The 26,339-nt window shown below is 39.5% G+C and overlaps 1 protein-coding gene and 1 long non-coding RNA gene across 7 annotated transcripts in view; both read right to left on the bottom strand.

Annotated features, from left to right (window-relative positions):
* Positions 1-23,859, bottom strand: part of CG32982 (uncharacterized protein) — a 37,985-nt gene extending 14,126 nt beyond the window's left edge. For 3 of the 6 annotated variants that reach the window (NM_001273348.2, NM_001273349.2, NM_176001.4), the window contains exons 1-2: positions 23,656-23,859; positions 22,130-22,715 (exon numbers count right to left, since the gene is read on the bottom strand). In NM_001273348.2, coding sequence (NP_001260277.1) covers positions 22,130-22,573 — 444 coding nt within the window. In that variant the 5' untranslated portion in view covers positions 22,574-22,715; positions 23,656-23,859. Of the gene's footprint in view, positions 1-796; positions 842-14,211; positions 14,479-22,129; positions 22,836-23,655 lie in introns of all 6 variants that reach the window. The other 3 variants (NM_001169445.3, NM_001201816.3, NM_001042884.4) reach the window with 3 other exon arrangements.
* Positions 23,860-25,095: 1,236 nt separating this feature from the next.
* On the bottom strand, positions 25,096-25,564 carry lncRNA:CR44615 (long non-coding RNA:CR44615). Its single transcript, NR_124158.1, has one exon. It is a non-coding gene; the product is annotated as a long non-coding RNA:CR44615 (long non-coding RNA).
* Positions 25,565-26,339: the final 775 nt, after the last annotated feature.

Genomic DNA, 26,339 nt, shown 5'->3' with positions numbered 1-26,339 from the left:
TATATTTTTTTAATCCGAAAAAGGGTATGCCGACTCTTCAATCAAATTTTCAAGGGTAGTCCTACCTCGCAATATTTCGCAGAGCAAAATTCGTTGGCGGTTTTATTTTTAAAATTCTATGCATATTTTTGCAAGTCCTCCATCTCACTCTTGTGGTATCCCCATCTCCCTCCTGGGGACTATGGCGTCATGCGGGCTCGATGAAAATCATGAGGTTTCCTTTTTATTCCGACAACTTCAAAAGCGCTCAGAGGTGATGTGCGAGATGTTGTGGAGACTGCAATTGATGGCCAACTCTCGGCGAAGGAACTGAACTACACTGGCTTCACATGTTTCTGTATCTTATGTGTATCTATTAGCCGCAACTATGTAAGGTCACGCCTAGCATGGGACCGCCCCCTAAAAAAGCATTTCACATGCTGCTCCAAGTAAACTTTGTATCTAGATAAACTTGGTGCGAGTTGTAGTTGTTTGCCATGCCTGATTATGACATTTAACATGAACACGTAGCGAGTGCAACACATGCGAGCGACAGCTCTGGTATTTTTCGCAGTCTTTTGGTATTTCTTTCGCCGGTCACAGCATGACACGCCTGGCAGTAGCCAAGAAAACTGCAATCCAGCGAATTTTTTCACATCTTTTCTTTACTTTTACCCCCACATTGTAGTGTTCTTTTGGCCCTGGCAATAAGCTGCCTACATTTGAGAAGTTAGTGGCACCTATTCATTGCTAAAATTGGTAGTTCAAAAGAAAACTGGACGGGAATTGGGCAGGAAAAAGTAATGTTATTGCTTACGTCTTGTTTGAAATTCAGCCAATTGGTTTGTTTGTTGCAACTCACCTGGAAAGAGAAAGAAACACTTTGTAGAGTATTTGGTATAAATTAAAGATAAAGCTTTTGTGAAGCCCCATTAGAATTATAAATCCTATTACACAACGATTAAAGACCACACAGATTAGTTATACAAATGCTTTGAGCATTCATAATCGGGGGATTAAAATGCTGAATGCTCTCTAAGCTGCCAGAATATTTCGTTGGAATCTAAAATGAAACTTCTATTCAATCCACCTGCATTTTCTGATTATGTTATAAATTTGTTTAAAAAAAATTCCAAGTCAGCTTGAAAATATATATATGCACTCACAACCTGACACGGCTTATCCGATCAGAGCAACAAAAACGAGTTTTATTAAACAAAATCGAGTTGGACCCGCAGACAAGTCAAGTGTGCCAGCGACTTATTTGTCACTAGAGCTGTTTTGTGTTTATTATGATCGCCATCGAGTGTGGGCGATTGAGCACTCGTTCTGGCGGTCTGGCAACACCCGGTCTGGCTAAGGTCAGGCGTTCACCAGTGCGTATGAGTAATAAGTTCATAATTGTCGCATTAAACAATTAACGAACGGCGCGCTCTATAAATACACTATCATCCAGGCTGGGCCTCGCTTTCTGCGGCATTCAAGTGCAATAATCTTTTTTGTTTGCATTTAAATTTTCTCTTGTTATTTCGGGTCTTGTTATTTTCGCTCGCTTCGCTGCCTTTAATTGTTTATGTAAATTAGAATTTTGTATTTTTTTTTTATTTTGCCGCCTCTCACTGATGAGCAATTTGAATACACACGACGAGGAAGTGAATATGTGCACATCGACTGAAGCAGAGTGAATCTTTTGGCTACTTTTGGCACGACTCTCAACTGATTCACAAGGCAAACAAAGGTGTGAAGTACATTAGCCAGTCAATATTAACAAGATGTTCGCTTAAGCAGGGGCTTGGTCTAAACCGCAAACTAAATTCCCTAAACATCGACTGACTTGAACAGCTCTCTGTGGCTCTATAGCCAAATTGGCTGTCAGTTGTCAATTGTTAAGTTGTTGGATCGGCAGGTGGGCATAGTTGGGCCACAAGTCCATTCATCTTCATATGTGTCCAGATATGCATCCAGCTACCACTACGCTTTCCACTTCCGTTTCCTGGCCCGTTCAGTCAAATTAGCTTTGCCTGCCAGCCGTTAGTTAGCCAACTTTCAGTTCTCGCTTTTGTCACACTCGTCTAGACTTTCGTTTGATTGAGCGCTGTGATGACAAGAGACATCTCTGTCACGGCTGTTGGCCAGGTCATCCAACTACCAAGCATCAGTGGCCAGCAAGCCTGCCGCCTCCTTCCACCGCCACTTGGCCATCATGTTTTGGCCAGCTCCCTGCTCTCAGGTTCAACGCTTCAATTAAGCCCGCTGTCAATCATTTTTCGAGCTTCACACTTTTGTTTAAAAAAAAATCGTGAACAATTTTATGACTTGTTTTGATTAGGCGAAAATGACTGAAAGGTGTCTGCCAGCTAAATGGGATATTTTGATTTTCTCGTACGCGAGGAGTTAAAAAAACAAGAGAAATCTTTTTAGGAAATCGTTTTATCTATTTATTGCTATGAGTATGTTATAACTTATTAGAAAATGAAATATCTTCAATTGCTTGCATTTTATAGGCCATGGAAAGTAAACTCATTTAAATTTTCTCATTCCGTTCTCGTCTGTTTTCAGTTTGGACTTCCGTTTCTTTTTAAATAGATCGGCTCAAGATTATTGATCTTGAATATTTTGCTTTCCATTTATCATCGATTTACACCTTTGTCGCTGGCTTTGTCGCCTCATACTTCTTCTTCCGCCCACTTTCCGATCCGATCCGATCCCAATCTTCGCCAGACAAAAGACAAAGGCAACTCGGCGCACTTTGTCGGCCTGCCCACAAGCCCAGCGATTTTGTCCCGGGCCGTGAGAACTGTGCCAGGTGTATATGCCTCTACCTCTATCACATCCAGACCATTGTCAACAGCCAGTGGCAGCGAAACTTTGCACTATTTTACCTATTTTCTTGTGCAATTATTTATAATAGCGCCCGGTTTCAGGCATTAATGCCCGGGTAGCTACCTCGTTGCAGGTAAAGTTCCTACTCCAGACACTGTCTCGAGGTCCTGAGTTCATTAAGGGTAATGCATGCCAAAAAAAAAGGAAGAAAAGAACGGAGGTGGGTGAAACAAAAAGATTGAAAAGGGAGACACACCGTCTGACAAACATTTTGCGATCCAGACAGGCGCACACCCACGTGTATCCGAGTATCTGCGTATCTATGGGATGCCAGGATACGTTCTTAATGAACGCCTGTCGCCTAGCACCTGCTGCAGTTCTTAAGAAAATGTACCCTCATTTGTCGGCTACCATATCCTGCAGGTAGCGAAGTGATTTCCACACAGCCCGGGCTCTTAACTATTTATAAATAATTAAAGTGCAACGAGTTCTGGCCAGTAGTTTGTTATCGATTTCTTAAAGGGAGTTTCTAGAAGATTGTGTACTTAAAATATAATCCTAGTTTCGATTTTTTTATTTTTACAATCTTCGTTCTTGTAATAGATTAACTGGAGTTTTTGCCGCCCAACGGTCTGGCATATTCATTGAGGGTGGTCTGACCCATAAAAAAATAACTCAGGAACATTGTGAGGGTTTCCCTTAAAACTGCCAACACTTCCGCCAATCAAAGCGCCATACTACTTACGCTTCAGGAAGATATATGTATGTATATTCCCTTCTCACTTCCCTGGTATGCCAAACAGAAGTCTTACATGTGTTGTTTGGGCGCTTTTGTTTTTACCGCCTGTCACATATGTCATAAGCAAAGTAAAGAAGTCTCGTATTTCCCAACATTTGCTTATTAGCGTAGGTACTTGAAGGACCCTTGTCATCAGAGGGGCAAGGTTGTGTGGGAAATATAGCTATGGCCCTCTGGTTACGTACTGTCCCGCCCCCTTTTTACGATGTGCTAATGGGCGGTAAATATTTTGTAAGCTTCATTGATTTTCATGCATTCGTTTGGGTATGGGGAAATACTTCAAGTGGGTCATGTAGAACGAAGAAGCCAAATGACATGCAAGGCAAATGATGAATGGTTTCATACACGAATATATACGTACTACTTTCGTAAAATGGCTTAGTGGATATTGTCACTTCATTTACTTATAAGGACTTCCTGCATCATAAATTTGCAATCAACGCCCATCAAAAAAACTAAACCTGCTGCTAATTCAACCGCCTCACATGGCAGCAAATTAATAATTGATACACAAATATTTGGTTTCTTGTGCGGCGAGAAAACTCGTTGCTTTTCCGCCAAATGAAAATGAAAAACTGGTCAAACGTTCGTGAGTGACATTTTCAAATGTGGCGAAAACGGCTTTGGCAGCTCCCAACCGCTTTTGTGCTCAATAACTTGCCTAGAGAGTGAAATCTTGGCTGGGAAAAGCAAGACAAGTGGCTGGAGCATGTGGCTCAAGAGATTTATCAGTTGGCCTCCTGCCGGGCGGCATAATCATCATCATTAACCACGACAGTCCTTTGTCATTTTTATCACACAACAGTGGGTAGGTCCTTGGACTTGGCCAGAAAGTTTATGATAAATGAACTTTTTGCACCAAGCGGTTTTGCCTAACTTGTCCTCTTTTGTTGTCCGTTAGAAGGCCAAAAGGAGTGAGAGAATATATGGCCTCCATCATTATTGTAATTTTCGAACAAAACACGCACGACTTCGGTTTCAGTTGGACTCTGGCCAGAAATGCTATTTGGCCAGCTGACCAACAGACACCATGTGTGATTGATTGTAATTGAGGTTGGGAAAAGTTGTTGTTCGTTGAATGTTGGTGTCAATGTCAAGAGTGAAACGGAATTGGTCCACACAAATGCCGTTTGACACTTTTGTAAGACGAAATAAACCATTCTTCGAAGAATTGAGGGTTTTATCCATTAGTCAGCAAATCTATACAATGGCAATTTGCTGTTTTGTCAATCGGAAAATAATGTCGATTCCTTTGACGCTTCAAAAACTTAACAAATTTAATGGGACTCTGGAATTTCATTCAGCTGATCCAATTATACTGCAAGTCTTCCACCTAGTATTTTCTAAAGTTTTGTAATTAACCCAGCTTAGTTCCACTTTGACCCTCTTCACAACAATTACAGAAAAAGTGAACTCATCTAATTAACACAGAAACCCAAGTAATCCACAGCAAACTAAATAAACAAAAAAAATAAATTATACTCCCCATTAAAGAGCAACAAAAAATGTAATGTATATAAACCAAACGCAGAGTGTTCAACTCGGTTTTCTTTTCGTTGGCTGTGCCAACAATTTCACTTGCGAAAGCTGTCTGAGAAAAGCTAGAGAGCTGAATTTGTGACTCGGATTTAAAGTTGAATTCAGAGTTATATACGATTTCGTAATGGACGGCGGGCGAGAAGCCCAACTGCACATTAACACGTTTCAAAATGGGTTCAAAGACATTGCCAAATTTTGGAATATATAAACAAAACAAAATCTTGGGAAAGTTTCTCGAGGGCTATCTGGAAATGTGTCAGAGTCAGAAAATTATGAATGAAATCACGAAAGCACAATGGCAATGGTACAGAAACAAAACCAAATTAGTGTTGGTCTTTATCAAAATGTGTATCTTGAACTACTTGAGCAATGATTACCCAAGAAAAAGTTTGAATATGGGTGTAAAGGGTGCGGCAAACTCGAGCTCAAATTTGAGACTTATGCAATTGTCGTTTTTCTTATAATTACGGAACGGAAAGAAAAGTCTTTAAAGGCAACGGAACAATGATGGATTTTTGGGAGAAGCTGCAGATTTCAAAATATTATGAATGCATTTGTTTTCTGTGTACAGAAGATTGTCGCCAGGAGCGAGTTTTTGGTCTTTAAAAGATGCGTTGAAGTTGAAAATTGCTCTGTTTGGCGTGAAATGGAGCCACAACATACAGTTGTTTTCAGCAGTAATTAAAATGTGCCATAAGCGTAAATTTTAATTAGATTAATTGTTCAACGAAAAAATGAAACGTTTACAGAAGAATGTAAGTTGAAATTCCTCAGAGGCCAAACTGTGCACCAGATTGAGAAATATACCCCCAGCGAGTTGAGCCCGTTGATTCCCGTATCTATTGCTTGCGAAATATATCTGAAACAATTACCAGGCACATGGCAGTCCTACCCACTCTCTGACTAATTGACTTCGCTGCTCAATAATTTAGATATAGTTCCAGCGTAAAATAGCATCCAGCACTTAAGCGAAAGTATCTCGTTTTTCTCGCCGCTGTTTTTGAGTGCTTTTATAAGCCATAAATTTGCATAAAACGAGCTAAGCGAGCTTACTCATTCACAGTTGTCTGCCGGTCAGATCGAGCGACAAGTGAATCATCAGATGATCTTTCCCAAATACGCAAATCTACGTATAGTATCTACGTATCTGCAAGTTCGCCGTCAGCCTAAGCAAAAAAAAAAAACTGACGCAAGTTCATTCAAGAAATTTCTGCTTATTACGAATCAAAAATACAATTTGTATCAGAAACGTGATTTGTATGCAAATTGCAACTTTTAAATTTATTTTTGCCGCATTTTGTTTGTGATTTTTTAATAAGCGGCCACCAAAATAAACTGTATCTGATGGATGCAAATTACTGTAGCGCTGATGCTGGGTGACATTGCACAGCGTTTTTCATGTTAAAACATAAAAATTAAAATGCCTGCGGTTTGTATTTATGGTTTTCACATCTCCCCTCGATTTCTTTGCGCCATTCGCTGTGGTCTTCCGGACTTCGAAGTGAATAAATTTCATTAATGTGGCCAATCGTAAAGTGGACAAATAGTCGAGTTGTTGCGGCTGATAGGTCAGTTTATCGTAAAATTCGCGTTTTGATGCCGTTGCCATTGTTTATTGTGTCGTTTTTTCTATTATACACTTTTCAGTCGTTTTTAGCGGTTCTTCTCAACGCATGATTTGCAGCTTCCCAATCAAATTATTTTAGTTACGCAATACAAAGTTGTGGCTTGAAAAAAAGGTAAGTTACGTTTACATATACAAATTTGTACTTTTTAGTTTAAAAGCAAAGATTTTTATTACCCCTTTAAAGTTTTAAATTGCAAATTCTGGTGCTGAATAATAATTTCAGAGAAGGATTGCCTGAAATGAAAACTAATTACCAAACACACACTTGCCATCCTCTATCAGACGGAATCTCCGTGAGGAAACTGTCAAAAAGTCTCTTTCCCCACTTGGCTTTCACATTTCAACGCCATCAAGCAACTGTCAACACTTGTCTTACTTCCCCTTTATCCCCATTTCCTCTTCCGAAATCTCCTCAAATGGCATATACATGTATATATATTAGTATTTTTTTTTTAACCCGCGAGGGGGCACTAAAAGTGTCATTCTTCATTTAAAGAGCTAATTTCAATGGTTTCGCAAAATCATTCGGCGGGCGTGGAATTATTTAGAATAAAAGTTTCGTTCTTGTGAAATATAACAAACTGGCATTTGACATTTAAGTTAAGTGGTGTGCCACTGGCGGCAAACTGTTGCAATCGCTCAAAAGTGTACCATTTAAAAGTTTTGTCATTGACGATGGCGAACATAAAGTGACAAAGATTTGATGGAATTCCGAAAGTGAGCCAGCTCGGATTTTTCCAGTTAATTTAAAGAGAAAGAGAGCAGTTTGGCCTGAGGGCAATTTAGTGCTATTGTTCTTTTCCCCGCTTTTCCACCGCTTTTCCCCCACATTTTCACCACTTTACTGCCCTTTCTCATCTTCAACAAGCCGCACTAATGAGCGTCATGGCATGCATAATGCAAAAGCCCACCACCCACCTACCATCACCCACCGCAAGTAACATAATCGCCGCTGTCAAGTGCAGCGCTTCGCATGGGGCAAAAAAAAAAAAGGGAGAAGGAAAAGATACAAAGATACTTCCTGGTCCAAGTGGGTAAGGCTAAACCTAGAGTGCCGAGAGTTCCACAGTCGAGTGCGCACACACCAAACTAATGACAATATCAAATTACAAGCGGAGCAGCTGGAAAATTTGCATGACACACTTAGGCCCAGTTGAGATACTCGGATACTAAGATACTCGGATACTCAGACTGAATACTCAGGAGGGAGCGGTGAAGGGGTGGCTTTAATCCTCAGTGTGTCCACAACTTCGACTTTGGCTGGCAGTTTGTCAATGACTTGTTAGCCATGGCATTTTCTCCACAGCCACAGCAATTTCTAAAAGCCGAGCCAGCAACTTTTGTGCAGAAAATGAAAGTAATTTGCAAAAGCCACGAATCGTCTTCTTTAATCAACACAAAAAGATCGTGTGCTCGGACGGTCAATGGAAGACGAGCTGCATGAAGCAGAGGCACAGAAAGTAAAAATATTATGATTACATACTTAGCAATTTCAATGCATTAAAAAAATATATTATAGATATAATATTTTCATGGTTTTTTTTATCTTAACTAATTATTTAGTTGAGTAAAATATCTGTGCAAGTCAACGTGGTCGTTAAGTAGAGGTAGTTTCCTTATAGATTATTCGGTTAAAAACTAACTATGCCAGTATATGTTGTTGAATATAAATTTTTTAAGCTATTAACCAGAACTACCAATTTCGAATTATGATCAGGCCTTGTGGGCTTACAAGCCATTTTAATTTTTCTCTGTGCAGTTACTAGTATGTGAAAGTCGCCGAGGGTCGCATCGGATCGAATCCAATCGGAACGGATCGCAGTTGTGGAGGCCGGGTCTCAACGAAAGTGTGTCCAAAGACCAGACTAGATGGCTAATGAAATTAGCTCCGACTTGGCTCGGTTGGTCTCCTTGCGAAGCCGGTAAATTGGGACGAATGTTGGCGCTTAATTGAAATGCTGAGGAGTGCACAGTGACAGACAGACTGAGATAAGAACCTGACAAATAAGGAAGCCAGTTATGGAGCCAGTTTGGCGATTTCCCGATTAAGTCTGGTAAATGCTCGAATTAATCTGAGATAAGGTCGCGGACTTGGTGAACGTGGCTAAGAAACTTAAAAAGTTTCAGTGCATTGTTGCACAATTAGCCAGGCATTTATACAATAATTTACATGATTTTTAAAGTGTAAATCGTTTAGCTTTACCCAAGACAATTGTACAACGTTATTACCAACGTTATTAACAACCTGTGAAATCGTGAAATCTGGTACATTTTTAATTGGCTTCTTGTCAAACTGAGTTTTTCCCATAAAATCTAGTTCTTTTCTAAATTATGAACAGGAAATAATTGCCCATCAGGGCTCATCAACACTGTCCAATTTCCTCATTTCTCACGATCGGTGTAGCTTCTGCTTTCGAGTGCATCATTCACATGTGGAGCACCTTCGACGGGGTATTTTATTTTATATTTCCTTGCATGCTTGCTGAGCGAACAAATTTACTTCCTGCATAGTTATCTCTCAGCCCACCCAATTAATCAAAAATCAAAACTGGAAAAACATCAACAAACTGGAGGGTGAAGAGCAACATACACGCGATACATCTCAGACCTTAAGGAGTCCCATGGTATCCCATTGATATGAACCGAAGTGCTTTTTCACCGATCACTTGGAATTTTAAAGGGGCATTACTCACGGCGATAACGTAATCGAGGTACCACAAACTGAACTTAAGATGAGTGTTGGATTCTAATAAAAGCTTCCCACTTACTAACGTCACCGGAAGATCAATGTCGATCGAGCAAAGCGAGAACTTACCTAGAAATAGAGGAAATCGGGAAAAAATAATGTCAATTTTCTGGCAAATGAGTCAAGTGCGAGATATAATAAAAAATGCAGCCAGATCACCAAGCGGAACAAGAATATCTATATATGTATATAAGTGTGGGACATTTAATTGAGTGCGAAATTATTTATATTTTTCATTCGAGGTTAGCGAACTCTTTTCAGCGGGACAGGCGCCTTAATTAACCGGCAAATAAATGCTAGAAATGGAACCCATAGAGATCGTTGCACTTGTCTTTCATAATGGGGTAATTAGCATTAAAATAAAGTGGCTGAAGATGGATCCTTTTGTGCGTGTGATGGGAAAAGAGTTTCGCCCTGCCAGCTTCGATTTCTGATGTCAGACGTCTGTCGAGGATGGATAATACGGATGGCATAAGCACACAGATACTGCATATATAACTCATAACGTGCAACACATTGACCCTGAGTGGCAACAAAGCGTTGCATTGTTCGCGCCCGATGAGAGAGTGGCGTTTGTAATTGGTTGGGGGCTTCGATCCGATGGCGGCTTTCTTAATTAATAGATGAGTTTCGAAAGGCGGAAGTGGCAGCAGACTTCCAATGTGGTTGGCTAAAGAAGAATTTACTCCATTCTACCTGCAGGTTGGCACATAACTCCACCTCCGAAGTCATCTCTTCAGTTCACAAGGTCTAATCATCGCCATAAATAACTCCAAAATAATACCAGCTGACAGGCGAACATTTTATATGTCGCCTCTAAAGTCGGCCCACATCCAAAAAAAAAAAATCAATAAACAAATAAAAAATAAAACCAAACTTGAAATATTTGTCGAGTAATTTTTCCATATTTGGCTGCTCTGTCCCAAAATGGTTAAACTATTTTTTGTGACTGTTCAGTGTTTAAGCGCGTGGCCAAATAAAAACTCTGAGATCTACTTTAACAAAAATTTGTTTAAGTTTTTGGCTTACTTGTTTTTTGTGTTCGATTGCCGCTGATTTTGGTTTGGCTTGCGAACACAAACTTATCGTTAGAGTTTTTATCTTATCGTAGCTGGTGGAACTTTTGTGACTTAAACTCTCTCGATGCAATTTCCAAAGATACAGAATTCTGTGTTAATTGCGTCACCGAACTCGCGCCGATATATGTATGTATGTACATATGTTTCAGTTCTGAAGCTGCTGGCTTTATGTAAACTCTTATGTGATTAAGGTCAGGCCGCTAATTTGCTGGCAGACCAATAAACGAAAGTGGGCTGTGAGTTGGGTTGGCATGAAAGGTGCCGCTTCTAAGTTCAGTTGCAGTGGGTGCTCAAATTAAATTTAACCAAATGGTCGGGGTCTCTGGAGTTTACTAGAATTTCGTCATCTGCCCATTTTGTGCAGTTTTTTCCCCCGAGAAACTACTTTGTGTTCTGGCGCCCCGTATCGATTTCAATTAAATATTTACAAGCGAAAAACATGTGGCTGGCCAAAGTTTCAATGCAGTTTGCTTCTCTGTGCCCCTCCAAGTGAAGTCATCAAGGTAAACAGAATTAATATCAGTTGAGTTGTGGCTGAATCAACTCCTCTTCGTTTTCTGTTCACCATTCGAATGTCAGATGTCGCCGGGCATGAGGTAAACATTCCCTTGTCCTGGCCCAAAATGCAACAAAACTTCATCTGTGGCCTGAGCCTCGATTCCCGGGGACAATTGCACTCGGGTCAACAAATGGAAAATCGGAGAAAAAAAGTGCAAAAGAAATCAAGTGGAAATACCCAGTACCAATATCAATAGCCGTGTCCAATCCATTGTTCTCCATCCAACGGCAGCTGTCAGATTGTGTACTTCTGTCATTCCTATTCCAATGTGTTTTCAAAATTTTACTTCCGCTCTCCAGATTCGGGTTTTTGGTGCTGATTTATATGTGGCATATCTGTAGAGCGAATCGCCAAGGGCCGTGCATACATATAGTCGTACATATATAGCGAATATCAAATATGATTTTCGAGCTGCCACAGAGAAAAATGGCTTTGAATTGCATTCGGTTTTATGTCGCAGGTCTTTCGCTTCTATTGCCACTCCAATATAAATTGGCTTTATATAGATTTTGCTGATGCCGCGACTGCATTATGTGGAATATTACTATACTCCGTCTCCTCTACGTTTTTCTTTCCTTTTTTTATTTTCCTGCGGCCGAGTTTGTCTGGGGCAAACCTGTTTGCCTTGGAGGCTTTTTCACTCTCCTTCTTCTGCTCTATAAATCGAATCATGTAATAACATAAAAAGAAGGGAATTTGATTGATATCGTTTAGCCATTTTATGTAAGTCAAAAGCTTGAACCGCAAAATTTCATTAACTTTCAGCAGCTGCCCGCATATCAAACAGCAGATGCCATAATTAATAGCCATGCGGCGGAGTTGGTTATATTTTTTTTTCCTTTCTGTTTTAGTGGCGAATATATAAATAATAGACAGCCAGCCGTTGGCAAAATTATAATTACAGGACTTGCGTGTCTGCATTGCTAATCGGAGATGAGTCGCACCGACTTTCTGTATTCGATCCTAAATAACTTACTTTATGGATGGAAGTTTCTTGTTATTTCTTTATTATCCAATCTGGTTATTCTGACATCACACTCATTCAAATGACCCACTTGCATCGCCCAATTAAGATATCGATTGCCATTCGCCGGTTCTACATTCACATATCAATCATAATTTTTCCCCTATTCACTCTACTTAGATAAACACCAACTCTCTAGCCACTCGATAACTCGATCGTTTTCCGTGTGATATGTGATGTATGTGATTTTTTCCTCAGTACGCAGCTTGAATTCCTATTATGTTGGCTCAAAAGCTGACAGCAAGTCGTTTGCTGGCGGCCAAAAAAACAAACGTCAAGCCGGAGATCTCGAAATGAAATTGAAAATTACAGTGTGGATCGGGGCAGACAGAATTGGAGATGAGAGCTCCAAGTTGAGGATGGTGGACCACGGATCGTTGGGTTGTAACTGGCCACCGAAAACCGGTTAGGCGGTGCGCATGCGCCGGAAAACCTGTCCATCGATTCGCTCTGCCCCCAAGCCATGAAGACAATATAATGGCACGAAGAGTCGCAGCCGCAGAGTCTTCCAATGGCGCATCAATTATGTTAATGAAGCTTCGAATGTGTCTTGATATTGAAAAATAAAAAAACGCCGAGTTGTTCAGGTTTTGTTTTTTCCATCGAAAATATAGCGGCCGGCTTGGCTTTTAGCCGGTTTTCCATTGTCCACCTAAATGCCAGCTGCTTAACAATGAACCACAATCGACTAGAACCAGTAAGATCCTAAAATGCAATTTGCATACGTCGACCTTTGCCTACGACACCTTCACGCTTTTCACAAAACGTCGGCGTTTCTTGGCAGCTTTTCTCGTTTGGAGCGTTGTTTATGTTTCCAGCGGCTAAAGATACTTTTGACCCTGAGCTGATTTATCTTAAAGCTTATGACAACCGCACGTAGCAGACATTAAATGGCTGTCCGCTGTGAGGGCTTGTAAATATTTTCTGTAAGCCATTTCCTAAAGTTGCACAAAATGCCATGCAAAATGTCAAACTAAATATGTTGTGCTGCTGCTGGCACAGCGTGAAAATACTTTTATATTGTATAGTAAATAATGTATAGTAAAAGAAGTGCGGTGCATTTAAAAAGCGGGGGTTGAATTATGGGGTGGAAAATGTTTGGAGCTTTTTATGTGTAGTGTTGTGGTGCACAGTAAAAACTATACGACATTTTTATAAACCGTCAAGCTACCAAAGTCCTTTTCAAGATGAGCTTTAAATTTTGTTCGCTTTCCGAATAATTTGTTTTGTCTTATATAACGAAAAATAGTGCATGGTATGCAGTGCATTTGCATTGATCTAAAAATAATGGCATTCCTAATTTAAAGAACAAGTGTTGCCTACAAAAATAGTTTTCAAATGGCTGAAGTTTAAGTTTCTGTAGTTTAATCCGAACTAAAGACAAATGTTGTTTTATTATATGTAAACGAATTAAGTGCTATTTATTTTCCTGTACTTGATCTCTACTGTAGTTTACTTGCATTTTACCATATTACCTCATATATAATGCCAACCCCCATAATGCTCAACTTTGCATGCACCATAAAGTTGAGCTTACTGATTTTGTGGTGCACTTGTCCCTTTTTTTATTTTTGCGTTTTTGCGTGGGGTTGCCTTGGCAAAGTCAATTGCTGGCATTTTGCTATGTCGCTGGTTAATGACGATTATTATTATTATGATTACGATTACTGCATTCGACATTGCGCTTAATGCAACGCTGAGCTCCAAAGAGTCTTGGATGCATTGAAAAATTCGCCATGGAATGAAAAATCAGGGCTGCAAATATTTTGCTAGGGTAACGAAACGCGTAAGCTATTGTGTAACGAAACCAAAGTCAAAGATCCATAAAACCATTAGCAAGAAAGGAAATTAACGTAAATTAGCGCTAAAAATAACTATGGCGAGATGGATGGAAGAGTGCCATAAAAATAAGATATAAACAATAAGCGAGATTCAGCAATATCTACATTTTTTTTTGAGAGAGGAACCAAAACCAAGTCAATCCATAACCATGCCAGTAAACTCTATTTTATCTAGGAATTAGCTAAAGTTCGTACCATATCGGGCCTGAAGTACACCTGTTGCGTATACATAGAGCTTTTCAGGGAGGCCGTCTTATCCGGAAATAGAATGCATTTTCCGGGCGTTGATGTCATTGTTCCCGTTGCCGTTGTTGTTGCTGTTGCATTTGGTGTCATGTTTGGATGATGGCCCACGCCCACATCGGTTTTCTGGGCGGTCAGACTGCTCGTCGAATTGACTTTGGAGGCGTGCGAGAGGCGTTTCATGTGCGTCCACATCTGATGCCAGGGCGCCGTTTCTTTCTAAATTGTTTTTCGTATTTTCCCGATAGTTTTTTATTGGTTTTCATTTGGGTTGTTGTTGTTGTGGTTGTGTGTTTGGTTGTTTTTGTTTTTGGGGGGGAAAGGTAGAAACGCGGAGCAGGATTGAGTAAACATATTGGGTTTTGCGTTTATGTAAGAGAGAGGTATCGTTTTGTTTGCAGTTTTTGTGTGGGAACGAAAAAACAGAAATAAATGGGAATTTTATTGTCAATTAAATTGTTTGCCAATTTTCGAATAACTAAAATATATAGTAGTATTGTTTAGATAATTGATAAAACTTGTATTTGGTAAGAGGAAACACATTTGTTTGGAATCAAGAAGTTTTATGTTTTGTGAAAATATTTAAAGTAGATTGGTGGAGCTATTGTGACCAAGTTACTTATTTACTAGAATAAAGCTACTTTCAAATTTTTTCTTTCATGGGTATGGCTGTTTTGATAGAGGGTAAGTTATATAAGTGCCACACGCACTTGTCACCCACTTGGCACTCAGCACCCTCTTTCCACTTCACAATTATTGCCTCCCTCACACATTCGCCCAACTATGATGTCATACGAAGCCAAACGCGCTACCAATTTTAATTCTATTTGCCTTGGTTGTTTAATTTTCTTTTTTTTTTTTTGCATTGGCTGTAAATACCAGGGTATGATGTCAACTTTTAGCTGCCCATTGTCGCCGGCGCCGTGTTTTAAAGTATCAAGAATTCCCCGATAAGAGGCACAGTAGGTTAAATTAGACGACAACGATTGATAAGTTATTTGAAATGATAACGTTGACTAATTTGCTCCAAGAGAGCCAACAAAGAAATCAAATTCCTAAGAAAATTTATGAGCACAGTTGTTGAGGTAGGTGAACTATTAATAGTGTTGAAATAATCCAAACATTTAAATGAGTCATTCTCGAGTGGAGGGAGATTGAAACAATAGGGAGTTGACTGGAGAACTTTAAATTATGCATTTAAGAAATTGATAGTTATATCTTGCACGTACATAAATATTTATTTATCGGTTAACATTTTCCGGCACAAAAGCTAAAAGTAGGTAACTAGACTGTAACTACCATGATGGATGAATGCCTGTTATATCCAAAAGCACTCATAAAACATCGCCCCACGCGACTTGGCTTAATGATGTGTGAGTGCAGCACTCCTAGGTCCTATTATACCATTAAAAGCTCGTAAAAAACCTAGTCTGGGCTGGACAACACACCTTCATCCCCATCATCATCATGGTCATTATCTTAGATCAACGCAATTTACGCTAGAAGCCCCCAATGCGGTCGGCAAATGCATTAAGAGTTCGTGCCCTTGTGGCGAAATGCGGTTATGGTTTGGGGGTCGCACCCTGGGTATCCAACATACCCTTTTTTCCACAAAAAAGCCCCCTATGTGCCACTCACACACACACACACACACACATGTGCACCACCTTCCACGCAACTCGCACTAATCAAATGAAAACAATTTCCGTTTGTCATGCAAACAGTTGCAGCAACCTACCCCCAAAAAAGAGTAAACTGCAACAGCAACTATAGCAAGTGGAGAACGGAAGCAATGAAAATGGTCAGCCCATGATTGCCCCTCAGTTCGTTTTTGTCAGTACACCGAAATAAATTTGGAATTTTATATTTATATAATTACATAAATAAGTACATTAAGCATTTTGAAAGTTGAGCGTTTATGTAATTATATGTTTCGTTGAAAAGTAGCATCATGAAGATGTATATGAATTTATCATATAACTTTTATTTTTGGTATTATTTTTTTAAGTGCACCATGCGTGTGTTCGTATGAGTGAGTGGGTTTGGGTCCGTATTTTAGGTTGCCCCATTCGGGGGCACATGAGTGTTTGCATTGTTGCTGTTGCCATGACCCCTGTCTGTACGCCTGTTCTCTCTGTATATTTCTCTTTATAGTATAAACAATTCATTAAAACGGGAAATGGCAATTATAAAGAAATTATACACAAAGAGCAATGAATAATTTTTTTCTGTTTCCGACGGTGGGCGAAGGGGGCGTGGCGCCCGGAGGCCTAAGTAGATATTGCTTATTTGTGCGCTCTGTGTTTTGCGAATATTTAATGCGAAGACAGGCTTTAAGTGTGGCAAGTGCACGATGGAGCCCCCCACATAGTTGGTTGCACAAACTTGGGAAACAAATGCTTGCCCGACTCACGCATTCGACTTGCCACAGAAAATGCAGCGAAAACAAAAGCAAAAACTGATTGCAATGCGGCTGTGTCTTCCACATCGTCATCATCATCGTCAGTATCATCGTCATCATCGGCTTTGGATGCATCTTGTTGCCACGCCTCGTTTAACTTCGAGGGGGCGTGGCAGCTTGGGGAGTGCAGGGCGCTTAACTCAATTGCATATGCAACATTTCGCTGCTGCTACAAACTGCAATCTTGACTGTGCCGGCATGCAACATGTTGATGTAATATGCAAATTGTATGCAGTTGCTATTGTCTCGGCAGATTTCCTAAGAAACATTTCTCCTCCTGCCGCATTGCTGTCGTCGCGAAAAATGAGGAAGCTGGGAAAAAAGCGGGATCTCAGAAGCTTTCGACCATGGAAGTAACTGTCAGACCGATGATCTGGGAAAATCCGCGGAAAATGCTATTCTAACTCATCGTAATTGATGAAAAACTTGCAAATAAATGAGTACTACAAATTGTTAGAGCTATCAGCTGTGTCAGAAAGTGTGTCAAACATTTTTCGTTCTTCTACGAAGAATAAGATAGGAAAATCTGAGCGATAAATTATACACATAACTCGTAAAACGAAGATTCTTTTAAAACGATTAATAATTTTCTAGATTAAAAAATGGAATTTTTAAAATAAACATATTTGTCATAAAATGATTTTAATTTTTTACTGCATTTTTCTTTTGTAAATAACGCTGTCTTTTCCATTTGTTTACAACAAATGTTATTAATAAGCAGCATGCAATGTACGCAGAATAAAAGTTTACCAGATGTTTTTTAATGCGTCTTCCGTATGTTTTATAGAATCTTAAAATGAAAGCCTGCAACAAATTGAACCATTTGCTACTTAACAAATTTTTGTGATCTTCGCTCGAGGTCAGCCCTTTCACACTCACTTTTCATCCCACCCACATTGCCTCCCTTTTGTCCCCGAATGCAATCAATTTAAAAGCTGCTCCAAATTATGCCATCTCCACGCACTTAATGCAATCTATCAAAATGCATTAAGTAAAGAGCAAGAAATATTGCAGCTGTTTTGCACTCCAAGGCAATGGAATTTTTGGACAAAATATATCAATACGTATTCATAAGAAGACTACATTTATAAACAAATTTTAAATGGCTGCAAAGTATATAACATTTTTTCCTCTGTGTGGTTTTTCTGTTGTTGCTGTGAAATTTAGTGGGTCAGTGTGTAGCAGCTTAATTGTGATATATCACTTTACACGACCGAAGAGGGAAACCAAATTGAGATATGTATGTAAAACAAAAAAACAAGAACGGAACTTCAAAACGTTCCGACAGACCCAATAAAACCAGAAGCCACAAAATATTAAATGCAATTGTTCGTCCCAAAAAATGTAACCCAGAAAAATTAGCTTTAAGGCGGGGTGGCAAACCCACTTGCTGCCAATTCAATCCGCAGAAGGAAAACATTTTTCCATTGGCATTTCCTTTTTGCATTTGTGATTTGCTCCCCTTTTACCCCAATTCGCCGACGAAAATTGCACTTCTGTGTGCCATTTGGTTTTTCCGCCTTGGCTGGAAAATTCCCTCGCGTAGCGCCGACAGCAGCTGCCCCCACAACCCCCCCTTCCAGCCATTTGCGAAGAGCCTATCAAAGGCTACACAGCATCCCGAACAGCCCATCCCCCCTTTTATTTGCATTAAGCTTGGCCATTTATTTGTATATTTTATTGTTGAGCATATTTTCCGCTAAAGTTTTCCTCTCTTTTTCGCCTTTATGAATGAAAACATCGAGGGGTTGTCAGTGTGAAAGGGTGTGGGTGGGCGTTTTTCCGGGGGGGTTGGGGTTGAATGAAATGATTTTCTCTGTATTATTTTTTTCGTCTCATTTTTATTTTTACGCATTTCTTGCGTGTCGTCTTTGCGACGCTTTTGTCTTGCTCGTCTCTTTGGGTTCCCCCAAAAAATTCAGTTGTTTAGTTTACTTTTAGTTTATCCGAGGGTTTTTTTTCGGTGGGGTTTGCTCTATTTTCTTCGCCGATAAGAGTTATATGTGTGTGTGTGTGTGTGTTTGCTACGCTCACTTGTCTCTCGATTTATTCCACGATTTTGGGGCCTTGCGTGTGCGAAGGCAATTCTAAGCGGCAAATGACCAAACGACTCAAATTACCCGGCTGCATTTGGCTTAACCCCACGGAAATTCTGTTTTCTATTTATTTACCTTTCGGCGGTTACTAGGTCTACTATTATTCTTATTCTTGCCCAACAATCTCCCCTTTCTTTTGTGAGCCGTTTGAATTTTTGGAACAATTTATAGCTGGCTAATTGTAGAAATGGGTTCACATCTATTTATACGTGGAGATAGGAATAGTTTGCCTATGTTTACTTCTTTTATAAATGGCACTGGGGCCTGAACTCAAGAATAATGAATAATCATCAATATTCAATTTGTGTAATTTGGATAAGATCTATTGCGTTATATATAAACATTTGTTATCAATGAAAATATAATGTAAATTGAGTGCAGTATCTGACTCACGTTATTGTTTCTGTGCGATGAAACCATTTGACCAATCCTCGAATCCCACATTTCACTAAATCTTTGCTTTCACATGATGCCAAGAGATCGCCATATACAATTTTTACTCCCTGTCTGCTCCCAAAAACTGACTCATCCATCGCCCAAGGCCCAATGACCAACTCAACTCAACCAAACACTCGACCATTCAACAACGAAACACTCGCATATGCTGACCATTTCTAAGGCCGCTCAGCGCATTCAGGCATGTAAAATACAAAAACATGTATTTTTCATATATCATTCTATTTTTTTGCCAGATTTTTTTTTTTTGTAATTTGTTTGCAAAAACAAAATGTGCGCCGCAGAACATTTTCACATATTCGTGTGGAATGTGTGCCGCGTTAAATTGAATAGCGCGCTAAAAAGAGCAGAAAATAAATTGACATTGAATGTAAAATTTATTGAAATGGTTTACGTGGCAGTGGGTCCTCTGAAATGGTCGTGTGTCGCTATGAGAAACTTTTCGCGTTAGAAATATGAAAGAGATTTCTCCTCTCGAGACCTTTTCACTGGAACCACCTTTCTGCTCCAGATGCGCCCTCAACTGGGCCCTTCTGCAATTGCAGCCGAGTGCAACGAGCCGCTGCAAGATGGACAATGGTGGGGGTATCTTTTCTTTCCACTTCCACTTTGGGTCAAACATATACATATACACAGATACCTATGTATCTCAAAGTCCGGCACATGGCAAAGCATTTTCTGGCTTTTCACTCGCAAATCCTCGGGTTTTATTTTTGGTCTCTGGTTACCGAAGTGGGTTTTGTCTTCACTTCGCGGTGTCTGCCTCACTTTTGCTCATATTTCGCATGGCCAACTAACGGGCCGCGTTGTCTTTGGGCCAATGCCTTTTTAAGTGTGACTAATTATGACTCGGCTGAGGTGTTATTTCTTGCCGCGAGTTCAACGATCTGCCGCCACTTGGAGTCCCAAACAGGCGCTGCAGAAAAGGGTTGACCCGAAATCGTTTTTCATGCCTCTTGCGCAATTTGTATCGATTTCGTGTGGCAAGAGGAAATCCTGCAAAGATTTTGGAGACCAAGAGGAGCCGCCTATATGTGCAAAGGAATAGTTCAACCAAGTAAGCTGGCCAAATATTTTGGCTGCAGTTTCCCAAAAGGTGGAGTACCCCCAACAGAAATTATGCAGGCAATTTGGCCCAAAAACTCTTACGTACAATTTGTTACAAGTTGACTAGGGAAAAAGCTCTGCCTGTATCAGGTAATCAGTCTTGACTTGACTGCTGGCAAAGGGCCAAACAGAATTGATGATGTGACATAAGAGCTGAGGAAGTGAACCTTGGCTGCACTAAGAGGAAGTTACTCAGGATAATCAAAGCGTCAAATGTGCGGTGGAAATATAAAGGACGTTTTTTGCAGATATTATCTTTTCAATCACCTCCATTCATTCTTAGGTAAATACTAGCTGTATATTCGAGATAAGAGTTCACAAAATCCTATCTAACATGTTAGCTCATTGCTATCTACGAGCATAACATCGTTATTGCCTACCCGGTAGATATCCACATTTCGCAATTCATTATCTGAGTTTATGTCTTCAACCATGAGGTGAGGCCAGCTACCTGAGAACTGGGTTCTAAGCTACCTGGACACACAGCCAACCCAACTCTGACCATTTCCATGTATGCAAAGGTACCAGGGAACTCAGTAGTAGTCCTCAGTAAGCTTTAAAGAAATAAAAATGCCCAGAGCCTAAAGAGGCTTTTGCCAGATGATGAGACCCCAGCGCAGTCGAGATAAAAAACTGGCAGCGATAAGAGCGTTAACAAAATAATAACAAAATAAAAAGCATTTACATATAGCCAGAAGGTCGTGTTCGGACAGCGAGAAGTAGCCATCTCCTCAGTTGGCTAGGCAGCCAGTAACCTATAGCTTAAAGGGGGCTACTTTAGGCCGCAAGGAGGACTTGGGCCATTAGTGAAATGGCCCTGTCAAGAACTGTGGCTGGGCAAGCAAAAAAAAAAATGTGTGTATGGCTTATTCGGTTTAGGCCCTCTTCTTTCACTGCCTCATCCTAATGTCTGTTCTATTTGCCTTTTCCTCTCTCAACGTGCTTCATTTGGTTTTAGTAGAAGGTAGCCACTAATTTGCAGCATCATGAAGGCATTTGTTTCGGTTATGGACCAAATCTAATAAGAGCTTTATGAGATTGAAGGAATCGGGCATCTATGGGAAGTACTTGGATGTGGCAACACATTACGGAAATTGGGCTAATTATTTAGTTAAGAGTTTTTAAAATATGTATTTTATGTTCACTGCAAAAATGTGAAGTCTTGGTATTTAACAAAGATAAGTCCAATAGTGTTTTAGTAATTTTACATAACACATATCACTAAGAATCTTCTTAAGAATATTTCATATGGGATGACGTAAGAATCAGAATCGTGAAATTCAAAGAATTTCTCTAGCTGGAAAAAATAATCTTCTCAGCCATTTATAAGATTGTATTTTCTATGGCGTAAACTTCGAAAAGTTGTCTCATATATAAACAAATTCTTTGGTCCGATTGAAGACATTTATCAGGCTCTCAAGGTATGCGAGAATTATCTGACGAACATTTTAAATAAATTAAAAGATTAAAATATATGCTTTAAGCGGATTGCAGAGATGTTTTCAGATGATTCGCTGTGATAATACATTCGGTTACTTGAGCCTTCATTATCACGTAGGTTTTTCAAGATCCCCCCTCCTAATTGTAATTTATATTCTACGAGTATGTGGAAGAGTACACCGAAAAAAATAATTGCTTTGTTTTGTTTCTTTAAACTTAAAAAAAAAATTTTTGAGATCTTCTTTTGATTTGGGATCAGTTAAGACTGTTTTTTATTTTGTTTTTTGTGCAGACTTTGCTGCAAGCTCACCTTGGGATCCAAAATACTGCGCTCCAGGCTATCCTCACGATTCATGGTTGTGGCGGTGCTGCCAGTGCCAGTGCTGCTACCACCGCCGCCGCCTCCTCCGCTGCCGCCGCCCACCTCCCGCTGGCTGCTACGCTCCCGTTCCCGCTCCCGCTCCTGCTGCTCCAGTCGCAGACGAGCCCGCTCCACACGCGCCAGGGTCGGACTGTCCAGAATGGAGGGGGCACGTGAGGGGGGCCGTGAATTGTTTGCGGCGTTCGTGTGCAACTGCTGCAGTTGTTGCTGCAGCTGATGCTGCTGGTGCTGCTGCTGTTGTTGCTGGTGCAGCGCGTCGAGCGTGGCACTGTTGTTGGAGGAAGTCGACCCGGGTGTGGGCGTGGCGGAGGACGATGAGTTGGTCATGGTGGCCGTCGACGTTGTGGAAATTGATGTTGTGTGCATGAGCATTTTCCGTTCTGTTTCTTAGCCTACGTTGATGGTTTTTCTTTTGTTTTTTTTTTTGCTTGATTGTTGGATCGTTGATTTTAGCGGTAAGTTAACTGCAACGCTTGCTTATTATTTATGGGGAATGTTGCACTTTTCGAGTTGACTGTGGGTGGAGAATTAAATAGTGGCTTCCATTAGTTCTGTACTTTTGCTAATTGTTACTCAAAGTCGGCTCTTGTTACACACTTGGGTTGGTTTGGTTCTGAAATCGTATCTGAGTAATCTGATTTTATGAATCTTTAAGTGCCTTCAATGTGCCTATACATTTAATACTATTTACATTTTAAATGGATCAGAATAAAATAAAAATCATCGCTATAAATTTGTTTGTAATCTAACAGCACATTTAACAAAAAACCGTAACCACTCAATCCATACTGAAATGTTTACACCTCAATTTTATGCTAGAACCCCTTGACACCTTTGGTAATTTATGTCTCCCTCAATTGCATTTCTTATCAATGCTATCCATCCGCTCACTTTATTTATGACTCCTCTATCTATCCGCTGGCAGCCGCCAATTTCGGCTTGTTATTATTGCCATTTTCCTTTCTGCAATCCACAAAGGAGTGCAGCCAAGAAATAGTAAAAAAAAGAGAAGCATAACGAGATATAAAAACTAAACTAAAACCAACACAAGAGCGCAGTCAATAATTTTCACAAAACTGGTTTTCTTTTTCGGGTTTTTCGGTCTGGGCAGGTCTGTCTCTAAAGTCTGTTGCAGGTAGTTTTTACTTTCGCACAACAAAACACTGCGTATTTTTTTTTTAGGGAAATGGAAGGGGTAACTGCAAAGTGCATGACCAAAGATACAAATGTATCTTTTCGCATTCGCAACGATTCTTGGGCACTTTTGAAGCTGTTTATTGGCCGGGTCGGTTGAGTTTGTTTGCTGACGTCGATGGGGCTTATTATTTATATTTTCTTGGCGCGTTGCTTTCGCATATGTGATGCCAAACACGTTTGTTTTGATATTTCCGCTGACATATTAATTCTTGAATTTGGTTTCGTTGGTAATTGGTTTGTTGGTTTATTGCACATACTTCTTTAGGTTAAATTTAATTTGTTGGCAGCGTGTCGCGTCGCATTTCTTTGCGGTTTCTCGGTGCGGCTGTGGCTTAGCAAATTGAAAAAACCAATTTTGTTATTGGCCAAAATTTTATTTTCAAAGTGAGTTGGTCGCGCAAAGCAAACGAGCGACCGAAGCGAAGGCGAACTATCCACGCGAGCTGCCCGTCGATGACTGGCGCAACGAAAACTGGTTTGCCACCGAATCCCATGCATCGGCATCCGGGGTTCGCTTCGAACATGTTCGAAATGCGCACAGTGGGCCGCACAGTGGGTGTGTCAGTATCAGCAAAATAATGTTTTTTTTTTCAACATTTAAGCCATTGATTGAAGAGGATTATTTTATTTTTAAAACTTTGTTATAGAATTGCTGCAAGTCCCGAAATAAAACTTTTCAACAAATAGGTATAGCTTAAGTCTTACCAAAAGTAATTTGCACATACTAGAATTTTTGAAATTTTAAAACTTTAAAGGTTACAACTGTAAAAGTAAAATTGACAAATAAAAAATTAATTTGTTAGCTCATTTTTTATTTAGATAAATGCCATTGTCTCTTGTCTTATTTTATTTATTGCTATGTAGAAGTTGTCCCATTGTGTGCCGTTCGAGTTGCGTAGAAAATTTCCCTGTATTTTGATTTCTTCCTTTAGTCATCACCCCAAATTAATAAAAAGTAATCTTTTGCTTCCAGGAATTTTTAAGAACAATACCTTTAAATAGAAAGCTCAATATGAAGTGATACAAAAATATAATATATTTACAGAAAACTAAATTTGGGTTTGGTTAGGTTATTAAAGAATTTTTTTTGTGAATTATATTGTATAATTAAATGAATTTATACAGTAAAATACTGCTTACAATATTAATATGGATATAAATTAAGCAATTTAATTATGTAGGGTTTGTTTATATCTCAAAGATTTATTATGAAAGAATATTACGAATTTTCATTCTGGGAAATTTAATTTCCCAAAACAAACCGACTTGCAACATCACGCATGTTGAACCCGAACGCGCAGTACAGAAATTCCTTCACACAACAGGAATAAAATATTATTAGTGCCGATGAATGCGAATTTGTGAGATAAAAGTTAAGGCTTAAGTTGCATTATAATGAACGGATTGATACATAACAATTACTACATACATATGTATCTCTGTTATTTTAATATTAAACTTATTTAATTCAAATATCTTTTTATTATTTTTTTTTTTATTTCATGACCCGTAGAAAGATTTATTATTGTTATGGTGGTGGGAAAACAGGTTGTTCCCTTCGCTGTGTACTTTGGATCTCCAGGTTTACCAGCCTCTCAGCAAACGAACCACAAATTGTTGCATGCTGGTCCAGTTCCACGTCCCGGAATCGGATTGTGGATTATGAATCGTTTGAAATGCGTTCATTCTTTTTTTTTCCGAATGAAATAATCGAACACTTGACAATGGAGGCGAAAGCGACCAGCACTTGACTCATTGTATCATTGAATTACCATAAGTTGGGAATAGCGGTGGACTCATCGGGTCTAAGAGTTGTCTGGGATTCCATCTTGCCTTCATAAAGATGATTCACAGTGAGTTTCACATACTGGCACACATGTAAATTTTACGGTATGCGAATCACGCAATTATGCAAATCATTGGCGAATCGCTAAATCGCTATCTGTCTTTATTTTGCGACAAACTCCAAGATGGAACGTGCCATTTGTGGACAATCTAAGCGGGTCTCTATAGCTTTTTTGGCAACTCCTCGATTTTAGTTTCCAATTACCAAATTGACACGCCATTCATGAGATTCGAAATCTTTTTTGGGATGGGTTCTTTGGTCTGGCGCCAGGCATAATTTTTTAATTTCGGATATAAATGCGATGAAAATTTGTCGTGTCTCGCGTTTGGGGATTGGTGGTGTTTTTTGGGGATTCTCAGAATTTGATGTGTTGTTCGGGTAGATTTCGAATGGATTTTATTTTTTGATTTTGTGTCTGGCGACCGTCACAAGTGGTTTGATAACTTTATTGGCTGTGTTCTCAATGCACCCCTGTCTGGCCTGTGTTCTTGTAATTTGTTGTGATTATCGGATCATGATTGGGGGTTTTAGAAATGTAATAGTGGAGTGGGAGACAAAAGTTCCTCAAAGACATACATTTGGAAATCCATTTGGAGGCTAACATATCAAAATTATGATTGAGGGACCATTGTGTCAGCCCCTATCTAATCATTGAGGGATTAGAAGAACAGGGGTATATGGAGGGGTATTGTAAAAAATATAATATGAGATGTCAAAAAAACATGCAATTATAACCGTATTTTTCTTTAGCTTTATCTTCTTGGTAAATAATTGAAATCATTATTTCATCACGTCTCATTACTAACATATTTTCTGCCAATTGCTCAGAATTCCTTATCTAATAAGTCATTTACTAATTGAATTATAAGATAAGTCTAATAAATAAATTAAATCTAATCTGTGTTGCTAAAAAACATGCACCTTTAGCCATATTGCACTATAACTCTTTGCTTGTAACTAAATCTAGTATGCCGCATAGGTCGTATTCTACTTATTTTTTGTTGTAATTCTTAAAAATATCTCTTTAGTAATCTAATGCTTATCTAATCAGAATATATATACACATTTAATAGACCACTAAGTGTGCCATTTGTG

Source organism: Drosophila melanogaster, chromosome 2L (genome assembly GCF_000001215.4).
Source record: "Drosophila melanogaster chromosome 2L".
Classification (NCBI taxonomy): Eukaryota; Metazoa; Arthropoda; class Insecta; order Diptera; family Drosophilidae; genus Drosophila; species Drosophila melanogaster.
Note: the sequence above shows the minus strand (reverse complement) of the source record. Positions and strands in the feature narration are given on the sequence as shown.